The sequence below is a fragment of the Leucopleurus acutus genome, assembly GCF_964270905.1.
Source record: "Leucopleurus acutus genome assembly, chromosome: 16".
Lineage (NCBI taxonomy): Eukaryota > Metazoa > Chordata > Mammalia > Artiodactyla > Delphinidae > Leucopleurus > Leucopleurus acutus.
The window spans coordinates 545,969-570,410 of NC_139158.1; the positions used below are offsets into that span (position 1 = coordinate 545,969).

General features: G+C 62.1%; 2 protein-coding genes across 2 annotated transcripts; one reads left to right on the forward strand and one right to left on the reverse strand.

Moving 5' to 3' along the window:
- Positions 1 to 6,333: 6,333 nt before the first annotated feature.
- On the reverse strand, positions 6,334 to 11,069 carry COX19 (cytochrome c oxidase assembly factor COX19). The gene is made up of 3 exons (XM_082856984.1): positions 10,965 to 11,069; positions 10,193 to 10,308; positions 6,334 to 7,278 (listed from the first exon to the last, which is right to left on the reverse strand). Exons 1-3 carry the CDS (start codon positions 11,044 to 11,046, stop codon positions 7,198 to 7,200), a joined length of 279 nt encoding a protein of 92 aa, XP_082713110.1. The 5' UTR covers positions 11,047 to 11,069; the 3' UTR covers positions 6,334 to 7,197.
- A 7,629-nt stretch (positions 11,070 to 18,698) lies between these two features.
- Positions 18,699 to 23,658, forward strand: CYP2W1 (cytochrome P450 family 2 subfamily W member 1; the record flags this gene model as incomplete). Its single annotated transcript, XM_082856823.1, is given in 11 exon segments — positions 18,699 to 18,752; positions 18,754 to 18,855; positions 19,757 to 19,919; positions 20,234 to 20,383; positions 20,451 to 20,608; positions 21,874 to 22,047; positions 22,467 to 22,605; positions 22,652 to 22,854; positions 23,191 to 23,250; positions 23,253 to 23,334; positions 23,462 to 23,658. Coding segments are annotated over 11 exon segments (1,482 nt in total).
- Between the last annotated feature and the right edge of the window lie 784 nt (positions 23,659 to 24,442).

Consider the following 24,442-nt stretch of genomic DNA (forward strand, 5'->3'; position numbering starts at 1 on the left):
GAACCCAGCCACGAAACGGCAGGGTGTGTTCTACTCATGTGAGTCCTCGGATCTGAAGAGTATTTCCACGTGACAGTCCCAGCCCCTGTGCTGAGCCCACTGGGTCCACTGAACGGAGGGGTCCTTCATTCCGCCCCTCAGCAGCCCTTAGTGACGGGGAGGCCCTGGGTCACCTGCCTCCTGAGGCTTGTCTCCAGGATCAGACCACAGGCCTGAGGACTGAGCACGAGGGACCCCCCCCCACCCCCAGAGGGAGGCGGCGGGGAAGCCCGCAGCCCTTTGGAAGCATCTCACAGCTCACCAGGCTCTGCAGACTGCAGACAGAGCCGGGCCGGGCTCTGACCCAACCTGTCAGGACAGGCCTCGGACAGGGGGATGGGGCGGGGCGTGAGGGGTCCTGGATTTCCCAGAGAGGGGTCCTCTGTCTGTGCCCACCCTGTCCATCCATCATCCATCCATCTCCCCTCCCCCAGGATCTCGCACCACGTCACTGACATTCCCCCCCAGCTCCCACTGAGAGGTGGGACCTACCTGCTTGCCCCCACCTGGGGCGGGAGCCGGGAGTACTCCCACCCGCGGAGGACGGCGCTTCCGGGGCTGCCGGGAAAGGCTGCAGCTTCCACCTGGCGCACTGTCTCTCCCTCTCTGCGTGTCTCTCCTTCTCTCTGTCTGTCTCTCTAGCTCTCTGCCTCGGTCTCTGTCTTGCTCTCCTGCCGAGGCCCCGTGGAGGCCACTCTGCCTGAGTCCCCTCCGCTCAGGTGCTGGCCACGCGGAACAGCCTCGGGGAGCCTCAGCCACCACCTGGTGAGAACCCCCGGCTGACCGCAGCCCATCCCAGGGCCGTGAGGGTGGCAACCATCGAATGCTGGGGTCAGAAGCCAAGTATGGGGCGCTGCCACCCAGCGAGGGCACGGGGGTCTCTGGAAAGCCGGCCCCACAGCCATCACGCCCATGACTCTCTGGTCAGAGTGAGGCCGGGAACGGAGGCCCGGCGCAAGCCCTCCTCCAGTTCCCTGTGCCCCAGGGTGGTCTCCTCTGGACGGGGCTCCACCGCCCTCTGGCACACAGCCCGTGGGTGTGGACGGCGAGGCCCCTGCTGCCGTCGCTGAGCCCGTGCTGGGCAGGGTGCCGGCCCAGGCGCTGGGGGGCAGGGGGAGTTGACGAGCCTCAGCTGGGGCCCCCACTGCACTCAGGGCCCCCCAGCTGGGCCGTCGTGTCAGCAGGACCTGGGGCCTCAGGCATGCAAAGCCCTGGTCCAATCTTTAGGTCCTGGAGTGTGGAGGCCACTGCACATAACACTGTCCCCTCGGGGGGGCCCCCCGGGGACAGCCCTCCCACAGGTCTCTCTCAGGCGCTGCAGTGCCGCCACCGTCCAGCAGGGGCCGCCACGCCACCACATTCTGTCCCCGAGGCACCAGGACCGCGGTCGCCAGAAGGGGAAGGCCCCCAGGCTTCTGTCCTTCGGTAGCAAGGCCGGCCCACCCCTGGCCTAACCAACCCTAACCGCCCCCACCCCTGCCCTGACGTGGTGACGCGGCTCAGCACCCTCAGAAAGCTCTGTCCCCCCACGCCGAGGTGCAGGAGACCCTCCCCGTCCGGGAGGGTCTGCCTGTTCCCCCAACACAGTCTGCAGCCCCCAGCGCCCATCATGGGGCCTCACTCTGTCCCCAGTGCCCAAGAGATCTGCTTCCCTTCACACTCAGAAAGCGGCCATCAGAGACACCGCTGGGCCCCCGGAAGCTGAGTCCTCATCTGCCATCGCACGTAGCTCTGTAAATCCCACGCAAGGGCAGCTGGCAGAATCCTGCAGATGGAGGCTCCCGGAAGGTGCTGGAAGTCGCGGGTTTATCGCTGGGCCCTGCTGGGAACACGGCAGGAAGCCCGCTGCTCTGAGACTCCCCGACGTCCGCTTCCCCTCGGGGCTCTGCAAGAGCACCCTCGGCCCTGTTCCTGGGGTGAGGGACCCCCCACTCCACAAGCACAGCTGAGACTTGATTCCATCCCTCCAGGAGAGACTTTAATTCACAGTGTTAAGACAAGGTCACTTGCTCCACGGGTTAACAGAACGTTCCTCATGCCTCCTGCAACAATAAAGCCCCATTTTATCTAGTCCATAAATACCTAATTTCACTAAAAGACTGACTTCAAGCACCAGGCAGGTAGAATGACAGACACCAAAGACAGGAGCCCTTTCTTCCCCAGTAAAGGCTGGGGAAGCGGCACCGCAGACGGGAAGACATGCTCGTGGGGGCCGGCCTGTCCCCCGCCCCGGGGTCACTGCCGGAGCTCCCACTTCCCACGGGGAACCAACGCGGCCCCTCCCTTAAGAGCCGACAGGGTCCACGCCCTGGTGGCGGCCAGCCTGCCCTCAACCAGCAAGGCCACACGGCACCCGACACACAAACTAGCACAGTCTCTGCTCATGGGCCGCAGCAAGTTACAACCACGGGCACGCAACTTGTAGAAGATATAAAATACAACTGAACACAATGAGCTTTTTTAAACTAATGATTTTATTGTTTCTATAAAAAGGATACGTGCATGTTATAAAATACAGCCATAAAGAAAGTTCCCTGCTGCTCAGCCTGAGGTGGCGGACTGGTCCGAAGGTGTGCAGGTGCCCTCTGTGCCCGTTCAGCGGTTCCCCGCTGCTCAGGCCACTGAGTGGGTAGGAACCGCCACCGAGCGGTCTTAAGCTGTTCTTCCACAAACTCTTAAAATGGAAATAGGTTGACGGAAAATAAAGTTTCTCAAAGAAAAATACCAGGAAACCACCCGGACTGGCAGGCGTCCTGAACATCTGCTGTTCAGGGTTCCAAACCCGCTCACACCTGCAGAGAACCAGGGGACGTCCAGACAGACACCTGACAAGAAGGGGGGCCCCGTCCCACACGCCACGCTGGCAGTGACTTTCCGATCCCGGTTATTAAGTACATACCCATTCTTCGCCGTCTGCCAGCAACAAGCCCAGCAAAGCCAGTGACAAAGATTCCGAAAAACACAGGGATTTAAAACTCAGCCCTGAGAAAATTCGACCCACACCCGGGCTGCTGCGCATCATGAGGACAGGCGCTCGGCCGTTCTGAAGCCCGAGCAAGCCTCCCGCCGCTCGGCCCCGTGCCCGCGCCCCAGCGTCCTCCCAAAGCGCCGGCAGAGGACCAGCCTCAAGTGCACACGTCCTGGTCCCAGAAGCCGAGACTCTGCGGCCCCACGTGGCAAAGCGGACTGTGCAGCTGTGGTTAAGGGTCTTGAGAAGGGAGGCGGGATTATGCCAGGGCGGGGGGGGGGGGGGGGGGGCGGCGGCAATGTCATCACGAGGGCCCTAACAGGGGGGAGGTGGGAGGGCCAGGGCCAGAGGGAGGTGTGGGGAGGAGGCCGAGTCGGGGATGAGAGAAGCCACTGGCTCTGATGGAGGACGGCCTCGGGCCATGAACCGCGTTGCCTCTAGGAGCTGGAAGAGGAGGAGACGGACCCTCCCCTTTGGACGTGTGGCCTCCGGGCTGGGGCACAGATGTGTTGTTTAAGCCACCAAGTCTGTGCTGACCTGTTAGTGGGGAAGAAACCTGACTTGCCTTTTTTAAAAAATAAAGACACTGCCTTCCTAACAGTAGACATATTCCAGCCACCCTGTGTGCTGCCTGAGGTTTTCACAGAGTTGCTAAAAGGACCTGGGGCCCAGCCAGCAGAGTGGAGGCCTGCGCGAGGCTGTGGCCGGAGGGTGGCCTGGCCCTGCGCCCCGAGCTTCCGCCCCAGGGGCTGGAGTGAGAGCCAGGTCAAGGGGCTCCGTTGGCCTCGCCTGCCGGGCAGGCAGCTGTGGGCCCAGGTCTGACCTGATTGCTCCGGCTTACCTCCTGCCTAAGGAGGACACTTGGAAAACATTCTGGAGATTGTCTTCTAATACTGTCGCCGGCTCGGCGTGGCGAGTGTGAGAGAAATGCAAGGCATCCTTGCGTGGCAAGTGGCGGGCAACTAAAAGTGTCTCGCAGGAGCTTTGGCAGCGCCAGACAGGACGTCTGGGCCCCGAGCCTGGCGTTCTGGCGTTTTTAGCAACTGAGACCCAGGAGACAGCAGGCAGCGCGGGAAGCTGCTGCCCTGTCAAGAGCCCGACCGCCCCTCCTGACGCAGAAACCACTACGTCTGCATTCTATCTGAGATTCGTGAATGTGTCTCAAAGTGAGTATTTACCCAATCACGCATATAGAAAGTTCAACTACAAAGAGCTTAGCACAAAACATTTTTTAAAATGATTCCAAAATAATTTCGGACTTCCAGAAAGTTGCAGAAACAGGCCAGTTCTGTCTGCCTGCTTCTCCCGACGACACCCTCTGCGAGCACAGGACAAGAAGTGCTGGGCTGACATGCGGGCCCTCGGGCTCCCCGGCGGCCCTAGCCTCCCTGGACCCTTGGCCCGGGGCAGCCCCTCCATCTGTTGTCCAGGACGCGGCCCTTCTGGGCAGCGCTGTTCCTCACTCTGCAGCCCGCCCCTCACGTCAGGTGTGTCTGCGTGTGCTCAGCAGACTGAGGTGAGGCACTCCGGGGAAGACAACGGCAGAAGCAATGCCGCCTGCTCGGGGCATCGGCGGGGCAGGCGCTGTGGGGAGCGGGCAGTCAGGCAGCCACGCTGAGAAGCCTCAGCTGCTTGCCAAGTGCCTCGCGGGGCGCCCTCCAGACCAGGCAAACCTGTTCCACATCACGCTGCCCACCAACCTCAGGACCACCGACGCCCCTTCCTTCCATGTGGGTTGGGACCCGGAGGAGGGGTGTCCCTTCCTGCACTGATACGTTTACCCCATTCATTATTTCCATCAACGGGGGCTCCTGGACAGGAACTGATTCTGCAGCCAAAGCCCACAGCAGTCCTTCCTTCTTCTGCTCCACTGGTCCCCGATCGGGCCACTGGGAACTCCATCGCATGTCCTCTCGACAAGCCCATCATGGTTCCAGCAATTCCTTACTTTCTGACACAAGAGGGTCCAGGCTCACCTGGACTTTCCTGCCCCTGGGTCCTCCTGCTGGAGAGAGGCTCAGATCCGTGCTGCCAGGGGTCACTGCCCCTGGTCCCTCGGTGCCCAGAGCGAGGGGACGTCCGTACGAACACGCGCGCACGCATACACACTTACACGTCTGCTTCTCTACCCGCTGCCCTGGCAGATGTCCGAGAGCCCGGATTCCACAGCCCCGGCTCTCATCACCCACAGCACAGCTCCAGCTTTTTCCACCTTAAAATTCACAGCCTCAGAACCACTGTCCACGTGAAGAACAAACATACTAACCAGGGTACAAATCTCGTCTTTTTGTCTCTAGCTTTAATCAAAACACTATTTTCCAAAGCTACCTGGACAAGTCCCGTCCCACCGGCCCCTCTGCCGTGGGCAGAGTCAGCGTTTGCGACACGGCTGGGCTCGGGGTCACTGCCGCTGTCCCACGGTGGCCCCCCCACGTCCCGGTTTATCTTCTGAGCACGGAAAACAAGAACATGGCTCCGAGTCAGAAGCACTCAGAGAGCTGCCCCCCACCCCCACACCTGTCGGCAACCACCCTCACTGGTTTCCAGTTTGCCTTCCGTAGTTTCCTGCTGCTCAGGCACGCGGGTGTTGTGCTGGTTCCTTCTCTCCCTCTCACCACGACGTTCTCTGGGCCCTGGTTCCCTCTCGGAGCCTGCTCGCGGTGAGCCACCCCGGGGCAGCGCGGGGCGCTCCGTTCTCTCTCCCCCAGTCCTTCCTGCGGCCGCCCAGGGCCCCGTCTCTAAATGCTTTCCAATTGCAGACAATGCTGCGATAAATAACCTTGTGTGTGTGTGACGCTGCACTGTTGGAAAACACAAAATATTTTCGTGGCTCACTTTGCTGATAGAAACCACGGCTTTTCATAACCTAGCTAAAAATATGGAAACAACCTGCAGAACAACTAGAAGCACAGACAGAGAGCCAATGCTGAACAGTGACAAACCACAGATGAAGCCCTTGGTGCTGGGGAGCCCCGTGGAGATGGGACCAGCCTCAGAGGGACCATCAGGGAGGGCCTGACCGAGTATGGCCATCACCGTAGGACCGAGGCAGAGGGACGTGAACACAGAGAAATGGACACAGCCGAGGAGCAGACCACGAGGGTTTCCCGGAGCCTGGCCTGGGTAGCCAGGCAGAAGAAGGGGGGATCAGGGCCGGCTGTCCCCACCAGCGGGGACACACCTGGATCCTCCCAGCACTGGCCACACTGGGACAAAAGCCAGCTGACTGGGGGGCCGGGGAAGGCAGTCCACAGGGCAGGTCCGGGGGCTCTGCTGTGGTTCTGAGCCCACATGACAAGGCGCCCCAGAAACGCCATCGCGGGGTCTGCACCCCCAGGAGGTCTGTCCTGACAGCGCCCTGGGCAGCTCTCAGCGGGAACGCGCTGCCCCGACCACGTCTGGCCGGGAAGCAGGGATGGCTGCCGTCTCGGGGGCTTCCTCGGAGTAAAAGCACTGGAGGCTACTGTGCACATCGATCGACGGGGGGACGTTCTGTTTCTCAGTTACAGCAAATGAGTTCTTAAAATTAAACCATCTAGTTTAACAAGTATCGTCTGATCCAAATCAGAAAATGCCCCTGGACTAGAAAGATACGTGGTGTTTGTGCATCAGCAAAAAAAAATCAAGAAGTCAGAAAAATCAAAAGCCAGGCTGCTTCCCACTTCCAAGCTTATCCTCAAAAAGAAAAAGAAAGAAAAGGCACGTATATTTATGAGTACAAAGAGAAACGCATTTGCTAGGAAACGTTTTCCTGATAATCTCTGTCTACGTGACAGACCACAATTCGGGAACATTTATCACTTTTGCACCGAAAAGACACGCAGAACCCGTGATGCGAATCCAGCATCTCACAGGAACCTGCGGTGTCCACTCACTAGGCGGACGTCATCCGGCACCTCACCTTCCCGGGAGCCCCATCGCACACCTGAACTTAAAGATAAAACCTAACACTCCTGGGGGAAAATGGGATCTAAAAGGGACAACGGTTTTCCAGAATCCCTTCGGGAGCTTCAGAAGACGAGCCATCTCCCAGACACGAGGCGCATGATCAGGGAGGGGTGTCTGTCTTTATTTCGAGTGGCACCTCGCGGGCGTCACCAAAGCCCCTTCCTGAGCCACGGTACCTACAAGCAAGCTGCTGGGGCGGCAGGTCATCGGACAACCCACACAGCCCTGCGGGCTTCTTCCCATCACGGTTCCGATTTTGTCTCTGACTTTCCATCTATCAAATCTCCAAATCCCAGTTTTTCCAGGGGTTCTGGTACCATCAGCTGCCTGAAAGGAAAAGTGAGAGCTGTCAGGGTGGCCGGGAGTACAAGCCCTGTCCACGCGGGGCCGAGGTAGGCCCTGGGCACCCGCCACCATCTCACCCCCAACCACTCCGTCCTGGGAACAGACCCCGAGCGGTACCCTTAGCCCTGCACCCCCGAGGGGCAGGAAGCAGCCGAGGCCGGGACAGAGGAGCCCCGCCGTGCTCCCGGCCACACCTCCCTCGTCACGTGGCCCTGGAACTCGCGGGGCCGGCCACCTAGACAGCCAGCAGGAGACCAGAGGCAGAGCGCGTCGAGGTGCAGGGGTGAAGGAGAGCCTGGCAGCTCCGGGGTGCAGTCCCTCCACTCCTGCCCCCTTTACCTGCCCCCGATTGCCATGCGCACGAAACCCAGTGGCCCAGCAACAGTCCTTAAGACGATGTCCCCAGAATCGCAAACCCCAGGTGGCACAATCTAACCTGGCAGCAGATTAAACCAACTGTACAGTGATGGGATGCACAAGACACTCCTTAAACCCAAAACAGGCAAATAACGATAAACCTTCCCACATCTTTGCCAAAAGAGTACAACTGGCCGACAGCTCTTACAACTGACTGTCAGCTCCACTGCGGTCGGCAGGACCACGACTCCCAAAGGACACCCTATTCCCTAGAGCTTGTGAGTGCGACCTTACACGGGAGGGGGCTAAGGCTGAAGATGAAAATAACGTTGTCAATCAGCCAGTCTGGAGATGAGACCACCGTGGATTATCCAGGTGGACCCAACCTAATCCCATGAATCCTTAAAATTAGAGAAACTTTGCTGGCTCTGGTCAGAGAGAAAAAACGTAAAGAGGAGAGAGAAGGGGCCAGATGCAGCCCTGTGGAACGTGAGGGGGGAGAAAGGGGCCTCGGGCTGAGGACGTGGCGTCCTTGGGAGCTGGAACAGGCCAGGAGACGGCGCCTCCAGAGGGAACCTGCCCGCACCTGGGTCGGGCAGAGGGCTTTCCCAGGACCGTCTGCTCTACCCTCTGGCACCCGGTCAGGAGGCCCGGCCTCAGGCGGGAACCGGACCTGAGGTCGGGGATCACACGTGTGTTTGCTGGGTCTCTGCCGACAGTGCAACCCCAATTTTAACAGTTGCTGCTGTGAGAAAACGTGCCCCCACCTAAGTCGCAGACACGTCCACTTCAGGCTGACAGGGCCCGAGTCCTCGTGAGGCGACCTGCAAACCCTACCACGGTCTGGTTTTTAAAACGACACACGTGAAGTAGGTAGGGGCAAAATAAGGTCTGGAATGTCGGCAGAAAGGAAAAAAGAGGAGGAGAAAAGAGGCTTTTAAAAAGGGTGATGGATAAGGGCAAAATGGGAAAAACCTTGATCCTGAATCTGGGTGATGGTTATGGAGATCTAGACGATCCTCTGCTTTTGTACGTTTGAGGATTTTCATTGAAAACAAACTGAAAGTCTCCAGTCAAAATAAATGACCGAGTCAGAAACACATACATCCCGGTACATTCATCCAAACGTCGCCTGACCAACCAGTGAAGCCACTTGAATCGTGGGACCCACAGAGCGGCCGGCCGCGTCCGTCTCCCCACGTCCTCAGTGGCCCAGGGAGGATGGTGCCCAAAAGCTGCGCTGGGTGAGGGGCCACCACATGGAGACGCGGGCAGCTCCCTCCCAGGGGCAAATGGGGAAAAGAGGGCGCTTCTGCTGGCCCAGCCTGGAAGCCCTGGTCAGGCAGCAGGAGCTGCTCTGGGACCCAACCAGCCAAACCCTCCGAGCAACCTCACGCAGGAGCTGCTGGGCCGTGTGCTGGCCCAGGGATGACTGACCCAGGGACGGTGACCCGCGCTTCGGGGAGGCGGGCGACCTGCTCACACCCTCACACAGGGCGGAGAGCAGCTCCAAACTCAGTCTCGGAGGCGTGGCCATACCAAGAAGAAACTCAAGGAGTTCGGGTGTTTTGAAGACGCATCAATTTGAAAGAGAGTGACTGGAACGTGCAGATCCGACTGATGCGCTACTCGGGGCCGGGGCCGGGGCCGGCCCGTCGTCAGATGCCAGCGCCGCGAGCCTGCGCGACTCAGGAAGCCACCTGAGGGTCCGTCCCCCTCAAAGGCCCCAGTGTCCCCGACAGCCCTCAACACACCGGGGCCTGAGAAGCACCGCAGATCTTGCCTGGGGCGGAATGTCTGAGTTTGTTAAGGGAAAATGAAAATGAGGCTCAGCTTTATGTTAACCTGTCTTCAGACAAGGCCCCTGATGACTCGACTCCTTAGTGAACTAATGAAGGGCTCAAAAGGCAGAAATAAAAGTTCCCACCCAAGGACGTAATTGTACGTTACACACTTTCCCCGTGAAGGTTTACAATAGTACTTATTTTAAGGAAAATCTCAACAGATCAGTTAAGAGCGTTCTTGTTTTCTTTAAAGGTGACATCCAGTAAATTCTGATTAAGGCAGGAAGAATCACTCGTCGCTCATCGTTCCTTACGGGGCCCACTGTCTCGCCTGTCACGCTGCAAAGAGCTCTGAGCCGACGTGGAACGAAACAACGGAGCACATACTTTCATGTTCCAAGAAAAATATTTAAAGGAATAAGCTGTGCACCCGCAAACCTTCAAATCTTTCGACTCAGTCAGCATTTTTATGATGCGCGATTCTGAAAGCTGAACGACATGTCAGTAGCCCCCAAATTTGGGAAGAAAATACTCGGAGGAGGGCAATCATGTCCGATGCTATCACGGGAGAAAAGGTTCCCGCGATTTTGCTAAACGACTTGGAGTACAACTGAATCTCTGAAAAGCCTCACCTTCGCGGCAAGCAGCCCTACAGTTCCGAAACACAAGCTGAACTGAGGCCCCTGGGAATCAACATTTTAGCCAGAGACGCGGGAGGCGGGAGAAGCCATAAATAACCGCTGGCATGTACTTGCCTCTCCATCCTGCACTCCAGGTACTCTTTTGACTCGTTTCTGCACAAAGCATTTTCGAAACTGTTGTCCCGGAGACACTGCATGAATCTCTCCTTAAAGCTTTTACATTCCCCTGCAACAAACAGAAAGGCGTTTCCTGTTTAAAGTGAAATCACACAGGCCCGCGCCGCAGCCTTACTGGCAGAGCCCCTCCTCCCCCTTTGAAAACTGGTTTCCCCCCAAACACGCTGGAAACACTCTGGAAAAAGCAAATGTACCAAGTGGGAAAGCAAGCACAGGAGAAGGGGGGCATCCGGGCGGCGGCGCCGGCAGCTCACGCGGGATTCTCCCGACGTTGCCGCGTGTCTAACACTTCTCAGCAAAATGCTGGCACGCGAAAAATCCATCCAGAAACCTATCTCCGAAGCCTTGGTTTCCACGTCGTTTGCGACGATCTGGAGCGTCCTTCGCTCTCGCGCCAGACACCCGTTTAACCCCGCGGGCCTCACACCCGCGAAGGGCCCTGTCAACGCAATGCCGGCCCCAGACTGGAGGCCGGGACTCCGCGTCCCCTCCCCGGTTCCGAGGGCCCAGGCCCCCCCCGGCGCCCACCCTCGGGCCGCGGCGGGAGGCCCTGAGCCGGGACCGGACCCGGCCGGGCCGAACCCAGCCTCAGCGGCCCCGCCCGCACCGCGAGCAGACGCCAGTGCCTCCCCGGCCGCGCGGCTCCAGCGAGCCGGCCCACAGCTGCGCCGGTCCGGCCGGGGAGCCCCGACCGGCCCCGCTCACCGAAGTGATCCAGCGGGAAGCTGCCCTTGTCCGGGGGCCGCGGCTGGAAGCTCTTGGACCCGAAGTTCATGGCCGTCGACATGATGGCGGCGCCCGGAGTCTCCAAGAGCGACGCGCGCTGTACGCAGGACGGCCGGCCGAGCGCCGAGCAGGCCCCCGCAGGAGCGCCGATCACGTCGAGCGGCGAACGGCCCCTGGTCGCTTGGCCCCGCCCCTCGCCCTATAGGGCTCGCCCTCACCACCAGGGCCCCACCCCCGGGCTCTAAAAGGCCCGGACCCTCCGCCAATTGCTCTGCGGGACCCTATGACCCTAAGGGCAACCCAGCGGCAGAGGGTCCAGCCGTCACCCCCTCACGATGAGGAAATGGAAGTTCAGAGACGTTCAGCAACTTGCCCAAGGACACACAGCAGACTTGCACGGTCCTGTGGGCTGTGCCTGTGGGTCTCTGTATCCCCGAGAGTCTGCAGGGGCTTCTCCCCACTGGGCACCAGGGCCTAATCCTGGTGCTTGCTTGGTGAGAAGGAAGGAGCGTTAGCTTCCTGCGGCTGCCATAACAAAGTGCACACTCTGGGCGGCTTAGAACAACAGAAATTCTCTCACAGTTCTGGGGGCCAGTCGTCTGAGATTGGAGCGTCCACTCCTGGCCTCTCCCATCCCTGCTGGTGGGTTGCTGGCTTGTGGATGCATCACCCTATCTCTGCCTCATCATGTGGCCTCTCCCTGTGTGTCACTGTCCAAATCTCCTCCTTTTATGAGGACGCACTTGTATTGGGTTAGGGCCCACCCCGATGACCTCACCTTAACTAATTACATCAGCAAGGACCCTGTTCCCGAAAAGGTAGGGGGAGCTAGGACTTCAACATATGAATTTGGGGCCACAGTTCAACAGATAAGAGAGTATAAATGCATCACAAACAGGAAAGCCCCTGGTGGTCATTTATTATTGTTGTTATGACAACAGTAACAACAGGGAAAGCGCTCAGTGGGGACCCCAGCTCTCCCCAGCCGAGCCCCTCCCAGCCCTGCACCCTGGGCAGAGCCTCTGGCTTTCATCTGGGTGACGGGGAAAGTGGGCGGCCGCCCGCCCAGCACACCCTGTTGTCTGTGATTCTGCCCTGAGCTCCAATCCCCACCTGCATAACAGTCACTGGCACCCGCCAGTGTGCCAGGCCCCAGACGTAAGCACAGAGGGGCCTTAGCATCACAGAGTCACCACTGGCCCCTCTGGACAAGCTTTCCTCCCCCCAGGCCCTGCCCCTTGTAATGTCAGGAGCTTGCCAGCCAGTCCCAGCAGCCCCTCCCCCACAGGCCTGCCCCCTTCCAGGGCTGACTTGGGTGCCCCCTCCTCCAGAAGGCATCTGCTTGCCTCCACCCACGTGAAGCCCGCCCCCCGACCCGTGGTGCACACCACCGGATCTCTGTGCCTGAGGCTGGATTCTCTGTCCAGAGCCAGCACAGAGCTCCACCAAACGTTTGTGGGCCGACAACAGGGGTCTACAGGGAGAGCCCATCCCGTTGTCTGGGCCTTGGTCGACCTGGGGCTCTGGGCCCACTTAAAACTACAAAAGGAAGATTGTACCTGTTCCTGCCGTATTAACAACCGTTCACACCGCTGGGGCCAGGGGCCGCACACTGGGTTATTCATTAATATGTTTCCAGGGCTGGTGAACAATGGAAGCTTTTATTACCCAGCAAGTAGCACTTTTCCACTTGACTAGATCGTACCACTTAGCAGTAAAAGGAACAGCCCATCCCCACCAGGGCTGCCCGTACCTCTCCGTCTGGCGGCCCTGAGGGACCAGTGAAGCACCAGAGGCCCAGTGACCTGGAGGTGACGGCCAGCTTTTAACTGACATGTCTGTACCTGACAAGCGGTTATTGCTTTGCAGGAGATGTTTAGCAGTGCACAGATCTGAAAATTGGGGAAGGAGCTAATGTTTTTGGAACCCCTCTTACGCGCTGGGCTGTTTCGTGTGGGGTCACGGGGCCGGGAACAGTGCCCAGAACACAGTAGGTGTTCTGTTAATATTTTTTGAAGAGGGAATCCGCTGGCAGCCCAGTGGTTAAGACTCTGCGCTTCCACTGCAGGGGGCGCAGTTTCGATCCCCGGCAGGGAAACTCAGATCCCACATGCTATGTGGTGCGGCCAATCAATCGATCAATCTACAAAAATAAAAAAATATTTTTGTAGAATGAACGTAGTTGGGCAGGTATTATTACCCTCATGTCACACGTAGAGACACAGAGAGGCCAAGCCCCTTGGCTTGAGGTCAAGAGACGCCACCGAAATGAGAAGCCCGTGCACCGCAACGAAGAGTAGCCCCTGCTCGCCACAACTAGAGAAAGCCTGTGCGCACAGCAAGGAAGACCCAACGCAGCCTAAATAAATAAATAAATAAAATTAATTTATTAAAAAAAAATGTTACACAGCATTGCCTCCGCCGTGGTCACAAGCTCCCACTCAAATTCAAGGGCAGGGCCCCTGCTCTCCACGGGCGGAGGGCAAGTTATATGAAGAACTTATGGGCTGGGTGCTGTCATTGCAACATGCCGTCTGCCTCAGCTAACAAGTGGATGGAAGCGCTGAGTGTGGAGCCAGGTGTGTGCAACTCCAGACCCCTCTAGGGAACACCCTGAACCTCGGGTGTCAAGGCCAGGTGTGACCTAAGCCCCAGTAGGAGCCTGGCGACCCCTGGCCAGCGGGGGGCCTGGCCAATCAGGTCTGACCAGAACAGTCCCCAGGCTTCTGCCTGAGCACCAGGACAGAGCCAGTGGAACTGCACACTGGACTGCGGCTAGGAGGACGCGAGCCTGGGCGGCCGGCTGTCGTCTGGCCACCGTGACTCGCCCCAGAGTGCAGCCAGCAGACCCAAGAGCGAGGAGAGTCCATCCAAATCCTAGTAACATCATCTGGCCCCTGGGCCTGCCCTTGCCTGAGACTAAGCGATGATCTTCCCACGGTAACACATTCTGCTGTCTAAGTGTCAGTTTCAAAAGGCTTTCAGCCAGATATATACGGAGCACCTGTCAGAATTTTATCTCACCCGTTAACAAGGTGAACGAGTCTAGATGGCAAGGCTGGCTCAAAGAAGAATGTCAAACCCTGACGATCCACGTGCAGTCAGAGAAGGAGCTCCGGAACGAGGCTGCTGAGCTGGGCTCAGGAGTTAACGTCTAACATCGATGTCAGGTTAATGTCTTAACAGGACAATAAAGCCACAACCTCGCTTATCTTCTCCGCCAGACAGAAGTCACCTGCATGTTTATGGGGGAAAATCACCTGCACTTTTCCTATTTTCCGCAAGGTAACCTCCAGCTTCGTGGCACCTGGGCCTGGTCGATAATAAACGGCAAGTCAGAGAAAGCAACCCTCCCGGGCCGAACGACACCCGGCAGGCTGGTTAGACAGTGACCCCGTGAAGGGACACACGTCACCCATTTGCCTCGTTTCTGCGAGTGGGGTAATTTCCTGAACTCTGCTTCCACGGTCTCCTGGGGCTGCCCTAACAGGACCACAGCCTAGGGGGCTGCAAACACCATCAACTCACACCCTGTCAGCTCTGGAGGCTGCTGTCGCAGGGCCATCTCCCAACGGCGGCTCCAGTGGAGGGGGGGTCCTTCCTGCCCCTTTCAGCTTCTGGGGCTCCCACGCTCCTTGGCTCGTGGCTGTGGCCTGCACCTCTGCCTCTGTCACTGCGCGAGGGGCAGGATGACCTCTCTAAAGACCCTCCCTCCAAACAAGGTCCTATTCTGAGGCTCTGGGTGGGTGTGAATGTTGGCGGGATGCCCTTCGACCCAGTGCCCTGCTCCAGCCAGTTTGGGGTTTCTTCCCTATGAAGAGTCCCAGCAGGCACAGAACGCTTGGGTTCAGGTGATGCAATGCAGAGGCAGGGGGCCCTTCTGGACTCCAGGGTGTGGGCGCCACCTCAAAGTTCAGGGGTCACGAGCTTGAAAAATCACTCTTGTTGCCGAGAAAAGGGACCGGCTGGCCTGGAGCAGAGCTCAGGAGACCCCCCAGCATTTGGTGTCAGATATCGGGGGGCAGGAAATGAAGGCGCGGCGGAGACCAGGGATACCCGGAGGAGGCGGCTCCTCCTGAGGCCCTGCAGGCGCGGGGGCAGGTGGGGCCTCAACCTGGGGTGTGGGGCATCGCGGGTGCAGCTGCTTCCCCGGGTGGGAACGTTGCCAGATCTGACGAGAAGCAGCCCTTGGCTCGGGTAGCGCTGCCAGGAAGTTATCTTACAGCAACCGGGCAGCTGTGCACAGGGACGGGCACACAGGTCTTTTTATTTTATTTTTTATAAATTTATTTACTTTTGGCTGCGTTGGATCTTCGTTGCTGTGTGTGGGCTTTTCTCTAGTTGCGGCGAGCAGGGCCTGCTCTTCGTTGCGGTGCGCGAGCTTCTCATTGCAGTGGCTTCTCCTGTTGAAGAGCATGGGCTCCAGGCGCGCGGGCTTCAGTAGTTGTAGCACGCGGGCTCAGTAGCTGTGGCACATGGGCTTAGTTGCTCTGCAGCATGTGGGATCTTCCTGGCCCAGGGTTCAAACCCGTGTCCCCTGCATTGGCAGGTGGATTCTTAACCACTGTGCCACCACGGAAGCCCCACACAGGCATTTTTAGCAGGAGGTTCGTAAGGGCCTGAGACGGACTGACGGACAGGCAGGCCCAGCCCGACGAGGCAGCAGTTACACAGTGGGAAGGAGGCCCCTGCTCAGTCCTGGCTACATCGTTACCATAAAAATAAAATACAGAGACTTTGGCTGATGGAGATGTTCACTGTCCTGAATGTGGCGAAGGGTCCCGGGGTGTCTACGCATCTCAGCTCATTCAATTGTACGCTTCTACATGCGCCGTTTACCGTACGTGAATAAACTTGTAAAAAAAAAAGCGTGTACACGACAGGGTGCATCTCTGAAGGATGCACGAGGAAGTGGTACGTCGGGGAGGGTGCTCACCTTGCTGAGGGACTTGCTGGACTTCCGGATTCTTTGCTGGTGTGTGTCTATCACCTACTGGAATAGACAAATATCCCAACTAATACCTACATTCATCAGAGTCTGTGTGGGAGGTTGTAGTGGCTTCACTGGTGGCCCCACAAGAGATGTACCCGCCTGGCCTGGGCCGGTGTCACAAAGGAAAGGGTCTCCAGATGAGGCCATCCTGGATCAGGGCCGGCCGAGGGGCGCCAGCAGCCCTCTGGAGCTGGGAGACGAGCACCCCGCCTCGCCCCGAGGAACCAGCCCTGCCCACACCCACCGCGCAGCTGAGGACACTTTCCTGCTGTCCAAACGCCCAGTTTGCTGCGGCCCCTGGACCTCACGCAGGCGGAGCCTGTGACACAGGTCGCTGGGAGGCTGGCAGGACCCTTTCCGAGGGCTGGGCGGGGGCGAGGGGGGCGAGGGGGGCGGGTGGGCGCAGCAGCTCTTTCTAGGAGTTTGTCTGCGAAAGGAGTGGAGCGTGAAGGAGGGATTTTATTATTGTCATTGCTGTTATTTCAGGGTGCGGGGCGGGGAGAAGGCGCTAGGTGAGCTGAGGAAAGGCGGCAGGGGGCTGGTGGTGCCGGAGAGATGCCCGCAGGCCCTGCCGGCGCCACCCCCCGCCTGTGGGGACTGCCAGGCTCGGGGCCCGGGACGCTGCAGACAGAGCAGCGCGGGCGCCCCAGGGGACGGGCCCCGGAAAGCTCGGGCTGGACCCTTTGAGAACCGTCCACCTCCCCGTCCCAGACTCTTCCAGAACCTTGCTCCTCCCCCATCCACTCCCCCGTACCTTGGCTCCCCTCCTCCAAGGGTGACCCCAGGCTAGGTCACAGGTCATAGATATCGGCTGTGGCCTCTGTCTCTCGGATACTCACTCTTGAAGCCTAAAAACACAAGTCCTCCCCCAGCCCCCCACCGGGTTCCAGAGGCCCGAGCCAGCTCCCCGCCCCGCCGGCCTCCCTCCTCCCCGGGGCCCCTGTGGTTCCCCCAGGATAATCTCCTGCCCTGTAGTTGGAGGACAACACCAGCAGCCCCAGTCCATCTTCCACAGAATCACTTCCCTGGGACCCGACGCACTCACATCCTGGGGCCTCACTGCCGACCCCCTGCTCCGCCCCGCCCGTGACCTTCCCCCGCTGCGCACCCCGCACTGGACGGGATGCCTCCCAGCTGAGCCTGCTTCCGGGTGACCCCGCCAGGCTGTCGGGGGCTGGACACGTCCTCCCCAGCGGCACCGTCCGACTGCGGGGGCCGCCTGCTCCTCGAGGCCCCCCACAGGGACCCTGCGTCCGTCTCCAGCGCCTCGGCCACACTGCCCTCCCACCACGAGTGTCCTTCCCGCTCGGTCATCCGGGCAGGGCTCCCGTGGCCATGACCCGGGCCTTCCCAGCGCCCCTTCCAGCTCAGACCTCCAGGCTCTGCACAGGCTGTTCTTCTGCGAGAATGCCCTTCCTCCTGTGACCCACCTCTCCAGCTCCGACACCCAAGGCACTTCCCGTGGCAAAGTCGCTGCCACACGGGGAGGGCCCTTTTAGGATCCCTGCGCCACCAGTTTCTGTAGCCCTAGCTCCTGGCCGAGCCTGGTACGCACAGGCACTCAGTAAATGCACACAGGACTAATTAAGTGAACTGTCCTGGGCGTGCAGGAGCCCCAGCCTATGCACCCAGTAGGGGCCTTGGTACCAGCCGCTCAGCCCAAATGATCCGGAGACCTAGCAGTCAGAGAGGGGTCCTCCCTCACTGCAGCTCCACGGCTGTGTATCTGGACGGTCTGCCTGTGAGGTAGTGAGCACCCGGTCACGGGAGGTGTGCAAATCGGGGGCTCAGAGCGGGTAAGGGCCCTCAGGCTGCCTTGGCTCTGGGGTTTGTGTAGGGGTACGCATGGTGCCCCAGGAGACAGGCCCCGGGGTGAGGGGCCCAGGGGCGCGGATGTGGTTCCCGCAGCCTCGTGTTGCGGGGAGGCCCAGAGCAGGCCCAGCCATTTCAGGTGCCAACAGCCCTCCCACCCCTCAGAGCTCGTTTCCCAAACAGCACCTCCTCCCCTCCCAGTTGGGCCACCAGGGTTTAGCAGGCCACAGTGTAGCCCAGACGGGCGGGGGCTCGCCCAGCCCTGCCTGAGGGGTGGGCCCCTCTGAGCGACCCACCGCCTCCCCGAACCCCCGCCTCGTCCCGGCGCGGCCAGGGCCTCCTGCCTGGGTGACAGTGCTCGAAAAGCCACCAAGGAGCAGACCGCCACTCGGGCGAGCTCTCCGCCGGGGCGTCTGAAGTCCCAGGATTCGAGGCGTTTGCTGCGCAGACCTCGTGGGCCGCTCCACTCCTGGTGTCCCCCCCGGCTCCAGGCAGAGAGGAGCTGGGCGGACACAGGTGGTGGTGGGTTTGGAAGAGGCCAAGGAGTCCTTCAGGGGGAGGCTCAGAGCCTGGGGAGGACGGGGCCCAAGGCCCCTGAGCCCTGGTTCTGACGGGGAGACCGGGCAGGGGCCGAGACCTGTGGGGAGCAGACTGGCCGCCATGCTGCGCGCTCCCCAGCAAGGCGGGGCCCCCAGACGGCCCCACCAGCCCCCGCCACAGGCTCGCCCTAACATACCACGCACGCCTGTGGCTTTAAGCTGCCTGGCTGTCCCCTGCAAACTGTTCATTCCACGTTCTTGGGGTGGGGGGGTGGGGGGCTCCCGGGGTGGGGTGGGGCTGCCGGGACGCATATAAATAAGGCACAGGGCGGCCGGGAGGGGAGCTGGGGCCTCGCCACCGCCGTCCTCATGGCCCTGCTGCTCCTGGGGCTCTGGGGGCTCCTCCGCACCTGCACCCACACAGCCCCCCCCGGCCCCCCGCTGGCCCCCGGGGCCGTGCCCGCTGCCCCTCGTCAGGAACCTACATTTGCTGCGTGTGGCACAGCAGGACCAGTCGCTGATGGAGGTGGGTCAGGGCAGGCACATGCTCGGCTGGGCTCTGCGCCTGGGCCCCTGCCGGCCCTGAAGGCACCCCAGCCCCAATTTCCTGGACCCCCGTGGGGTGGGAGGTCTGTGCCCAGGGGACACAGGAAGCCCAAGTGCCCGCGTCGCCTCGGGGAAGAGAAAGACATTCCACCCCACAGGGAAACGGATGGGCGGACCAAGGAGCAGGGGACCAGGAGTGGCAGGCCCGGAGGGCTCACTGGAGAAGGCAGCTTCTGATGAGTGCCTGCAGGAGGATCAGGTTTGGGGCGGCCTCGTGGGACGCCTGCTGGGTGTGGCTCCTCCCACCTGGGCTGGAGGCTGAACACCCTCGCCCACCTCGAGCTGGCTGACCCGCTGAAGCAGAGGCACAGGCCTGGCCCCGCCCTCGGGGATCACCCAGCCCACCGCCCCCTCCACTGAGCTCCAGCTCCCATGATCACTTGGCTGGGGTGCCTCCAGGACCCAACCACGAGGCTGCCTCGTGGCCCCCAGGCCCTGCAGGCGGGTGGGGAGCCGCGATGACCCGCGAAGTCAGCCTGCAGGCACCAGGGTTCTCAGGCCCTGTGCCCAGTGCCGGGCCCTGGAGGCCGCTGTCTGCACGCCGGTGGCAGAGCGGGCAGTGGGCAGGAGTGGCGGGCCCTGCTGCATCTGTGTGATCCACAGCAACTCACTTCCCACCCCCAGACCTGCTTCCCCATCTGTAAAGTGGGGAGACAACAGCCCTCCCGTCCCAGGCAGGGGTGCCGGGAGGACAGAGGGGAGGGGCCCACACAGAGGCCCAGGGGCCTCCCTGAGTCCTCCACATATGGTGGGCGGGGCCTGAGGGGCTCCCAGGGGAGCTGGGGGTGGGGCCACAGGCTGATCCCTGCCTGTCCCCACAGCTCGCGGAACAGTACGGGCCGGTGTTCGCTGTCCACCTGGGGCGCCAGAAGACGACGGTGCTGACCAGCTACGAGGCGGTGAGGGAGGCCCTGGTGGGCACCGGACAGGAGCTGGCCGGCCGGCCCCCCATCGCCATCTTCCAGCTCATCCAGGGAGGTGGGGGTAGGTGTGTGGCGGGGTGAGGGGGCTTCCGCCAGGCAGAGAGGGGCCAAGGAGAAGGGTCGGTCCCCCTACCTGCGGCAGCTGGGGGAGCGCTCCCAGTGTGGCCCAGGGGGAGCGCCAGGGTGTCCACGCGGCAAGCTGGGCGCACCGGGGACCAGGGAACACCAGAAAGGGCTGGGCCAGCCGAGGCCAGCTCCAGGGGCCAGACTTGGGGGAGGGAGTGAGGCCCCAGCCTGGCCCCCGCCCCGTCGGTCAGCCCCCTGTTGCTCCCTCCTGCATCACCCGGGCCGCTCACGGGGGTGTCCGGCCCGCAGGCGTCTTCTTTTCCTCCGGGGAGTGCTGGAGGGCCGCCCGCCAGCTCACCGTGCGCACCCTCCGCGGCCTGGGCGTGGGGAGGGCGCCCGTGGCCGACAAGGTCCTGCAGGAGCTGAGGTGCCTCACGGCGCAGCTGGACAGCTACGGAGGTGAGTGGGGGCCGGCGCGCCCCCTTCCCAGGGGCCCCTCAGCTCTGAGGCCTCTCTCCGCCCCCAGGCCGGCCCTTCCCACTGGCCCTGCTCGGCTGGGCTCCCTCCAACATCACCTTCATGCTCCTCTTTGGCCAGCGGTTCGACTACCGGGATCCCGTGTTCGTGTCCCTGCTGGGCCTCATCGACGAGGTCATGGTCCTCTTGGGGACGCCCGGCCTGCAGGTGAGAGGTCGCTGCTCCCTGCTTGCTGGGTGGCGGCAGGGAGAGCCGAGCTGCCGCCTCGGGAAGCAGCACAGCAGGCCCCAGGCGCGCTTCCACTGACCACGCGACCCCAGACCAGTCCCCCGTGCTCCTGGGAAACGAGGGGCAGGGGTCCTCGCCGCCTCCTCCACACCTTCCGTCAGCAATAGAGGCATCTGCTCAGAGGTGCGGGTGGGACCCGGGCATTTCTTCCCCGGATATGGGGCTCGATGTCCCCCAGGCTCCCAGCCCTTGAACCGGGGGTCCTCCCTCAGGCTCAGGAATCCCAGGGATCCGTCCTGGCTTTCAGAACCCCCAGGGCTGCGCCATTTCATTTTCCAGAAGGTAACTGTTGTCATCTGTAGCCCCCGTTACCAGTTTTAACCATAACGTGCTCAGGCACGCACGTTGAGGCGGGGTACGCACGTATGCTGGCACGTGGCTCACGTGTACTTTTCAGCCCCGTCTCTCCAGGACCTGAGCCCGTGGGCGTGGGGCGGGCACTCATGGCTTGGGTCCTGGTTCTAAGTCATCCCTTGCGGCTGGAGGAGGCTCGGACGGGCAGGAAGATGTGGCCTCCGCCCGAGAGTAGCCTGGCCGAGTCCCGCCAGGGAGCCCCAGGAGGATGGAGGCCAGAGGGTCGGGGGCTCCAGGGAGACAGAATGTTCCGTGGCCTCCCGTGCCTGTGCCCCGTGTGACGGCTCGCATTCTGGGGGACACGGTGGTGCGAGTGTAGTCAGAGGGCGGTTGACAGCCGTGTCAGACAGGCTGTGCCGTGAGCCCCGTTTCACGACGTCGTGAGCTGAAACTCTGAAGTTTGCAAGTCCCTGTTTTTCTAATGACCCAGCACATTCAAAGTTACTTCCACAGCGGCAGCCCTCGCCCTTCTCCGTCTTCCCCGCTTTGGTGGGTGGGGGAGCAGGGGGGCCATGATGGCAGGCTCCTGCTGTGACTTGCACGGACCCCCAGGGGTGTTACCTGTCGAGCGGCCCCTCCTTCCTGCACTCAGGTAGACGACTTCATCAGAGCCCCTGGGGCTGCTGGTCCCACTGGGAGGGCGAGAGAGGGGCCCCGTGAGCAGGGAGCAGGTGCCCCCTTGTGGCACCTCTACCTGGGGTCTGGGGCTGCGCCAGGGGACCCCGGACAGGTGAGCACAGCTGCCGGAGTACAGATCCGCCCCTCACCAGGTGGGGCTGTGGCGCCTGTGCCCTCAACCCCAACCACGCCGTCTTGCCCCCTGCCCCCAGCTGTTCAACATCTACCCTTGGCTCGGGGCCCTCCTCCAGCTGCACCGGCCCGTCCTGCGGAAGGTGGAGGTGGTGCGGGCCATCCTGAGGAACCTCCTGGAGGCACGGCGGCCCCCCGCGCCTGGGCGAGGGCCCGTGCGGAGCTACCTGGACGCCCTGATCCAGCAGGGCCAGGTGTGGGCAAAACCCACCCCACCACCCAGGAGACCTGGGGGGCCTGCCGGGGCCCCACCCAGGAGGAGAGGGGCTGGGGAGGCAGCCATGCTGGCCCCACGCCATACTGCTCCACCTCCTGGTGGGGGGCCTGCCGGGGCCCCCCCCAGGAGGAGAGGGGCTGGGGAGGCAGCCATGCTGGCCCCACGCCATACTGCTCCACCTCCTGGTGCGGAGCCTCTCTAAGCCTCAGTCTCCCCATCTGTGAAATGGGGCGGTCGTAAGGCCACGGTGAACCCAGAATGCCGTAGGTGCTCGGTGGATCCTGGCGCTATCCTTCCCGCCAGGCCTCTGTCTTCTATGCCTTTTTTGAGCCTGGGGCTGGGGGGGCGTCCACGGAGCCAGCCTCCAGCTGGGCCCAGCCCCACCCACCTCTGCAGGGGAACGACCCCGAGGGCCTGTTTGCCGAGGCCAACGTGGTGGCCTGTGCCCTGGACATGGACATGGCTGGCACGGAGACCACGTCCGCCGCGCTGCAGTGGGCCGCCCTCCTGATGGGCGAGCACCCAAGCGTGCAGGGTGAGCCCGCGAGCCCGTTCCCGCAGGGCCCAGGATCAAGGGGCAGAGGCTCCCCGGGACGCTGGCGCCCACCCTCTTGCCCGCAGGCCGGGTGCAGGGCCCGGGCGGCCCCCCCGGCTGGAGGACCAGCGCTCCCTGCCCTACACCAACGCCGTGCTGCACGAGGTCCAGTGCTTCATCACCCTCCTGCCCCACGTGCCGCGGTGCACAGCCTCCGACACCCAGCTGGGCGGCTACCTGCCCCCCAAGGTGGGAGGGCCAGGCCCCCCACCCCGGACCTGTTCCTCTCGTTCACGGCAGATGGGGCCGGGGGTCTCAGGGACTCAGGTGCCTGATGCCAGGGCTCCCCATAGGAGGCAGGAGACGGGTGGTTCATCGGGGGGCAGCCCTCGGCCGCACAGCCCCTCACAGCAGACCCGGGGCCACACCACGGGGGTCCCCTGGGGCTAAGCACGAACCCCCAGCAGATCCCTGCCAGGCCCCGCCCCGCCTTCCCACCCGCCTCAGGGCCCCCTCCCTGTGCTCCCCGCCTGGGGCCGCCTGGGTGGACGGGGCGTCCATCTGTCCACCTGCCGCCCCTCACAGGGAACGCCTGTGGTGCCCCTCCTGAGCTCCGTGCTCCTGGACAAGACGCAGTGGGAGACCCCCCCCGCCAGTTCAACCCGGGCCACTTCCTGGACGCCGACGGGCGCTTCGTGAAACGGGCGGCTTTCCTGCCTTTTTCTGCAGGTACCACAGCCCCGCGGGCGGCGGCCTGGTCCCCGGGGCCTCGAGAGCTCAGGGTCCCAAGCCCGCAGGGCTCCCCCCGCCCCGCCACGGCCTCCGGCACCCACCCCGCACCCTGCGTCCCCTGCAGGCTGCCGCATCTGCGTCGGGGAGAGCCTAGCCAGGTCGCAGCTGTTCCTGCTGTTCTCAGGCCTCCTGCAGAGGTACCGCCTGCTGCCCCCACCCGGCCTCAGCGCCGCCACCCTGGGCACCATGCCCGCCCTGGCCTTTACCACGCGGCCGCAGGCCCAGGCCCTGTGTGCGTTGCCCAGGCTGCAGGGGCGCTGACAACGAGAGGCCTGGCCTGACTATGGGACAAAGTCCCAGGGCCGGGGAGGGTCTGAATCACTCCCAGCTTGGGGTGCTCGGCAGGTGATGGAGACAGGACGGAAGGATGGATGGCTCCCCCCACTGGGCTCTCTGCCGTGGCCACCACAGGCTGCGTATCCCAACCCCGGCCTGAGAGCCCCACCCAGGCCTGACCCCGTTCTGCCTCTCCCAGGCCCTACACCACAGGGCAGAGCTCGGTTCCCTCCTCCCTCCATCCCTACACCCTAGGACATCGCTGCTGCCTGTCTGCACCTGGGCCCCCTGCAGACCCTCCAGGGCGCCCCCCCACGGGTGCAGCAGATCCTCACAGGCCTCCCCGCAGCTCCCCACTGCTCCCTCCTGCACCCCCCTCCACACTGTCCCCATCTGGTTCCCCAGCAGGGCCAGCGTCGCCAGATAACACCTGCCAGGCACAGAGGTGCTACCCACCTGCAGCTGGGGATGCAGGCAGATGGCAGGGGCTGCTGGGCCCCGGGATGACGTCCACCCAGAGGCCAGCCTCAGACCAGTGTTCCCGCTTGCTCTGTGCCACGCCCGGCCCTGCCCCGGGTCCAGCGGGTTTCCTGCAGACCCCACCCCGTTCTCAGGGGTCCTGGGCACCGTGCTCAGGCAGCACTCTGCCCCTGGAGCCAGGCCCCTGAGCCCTGGGGCCACCACAGAGACGCCCTTAGCAGAAGACAAGCTAGTTGAGGGGCAGCAGCCACCCAGAGGGCGACGGCGGGGCTCAGGTGGGAAGGATGAG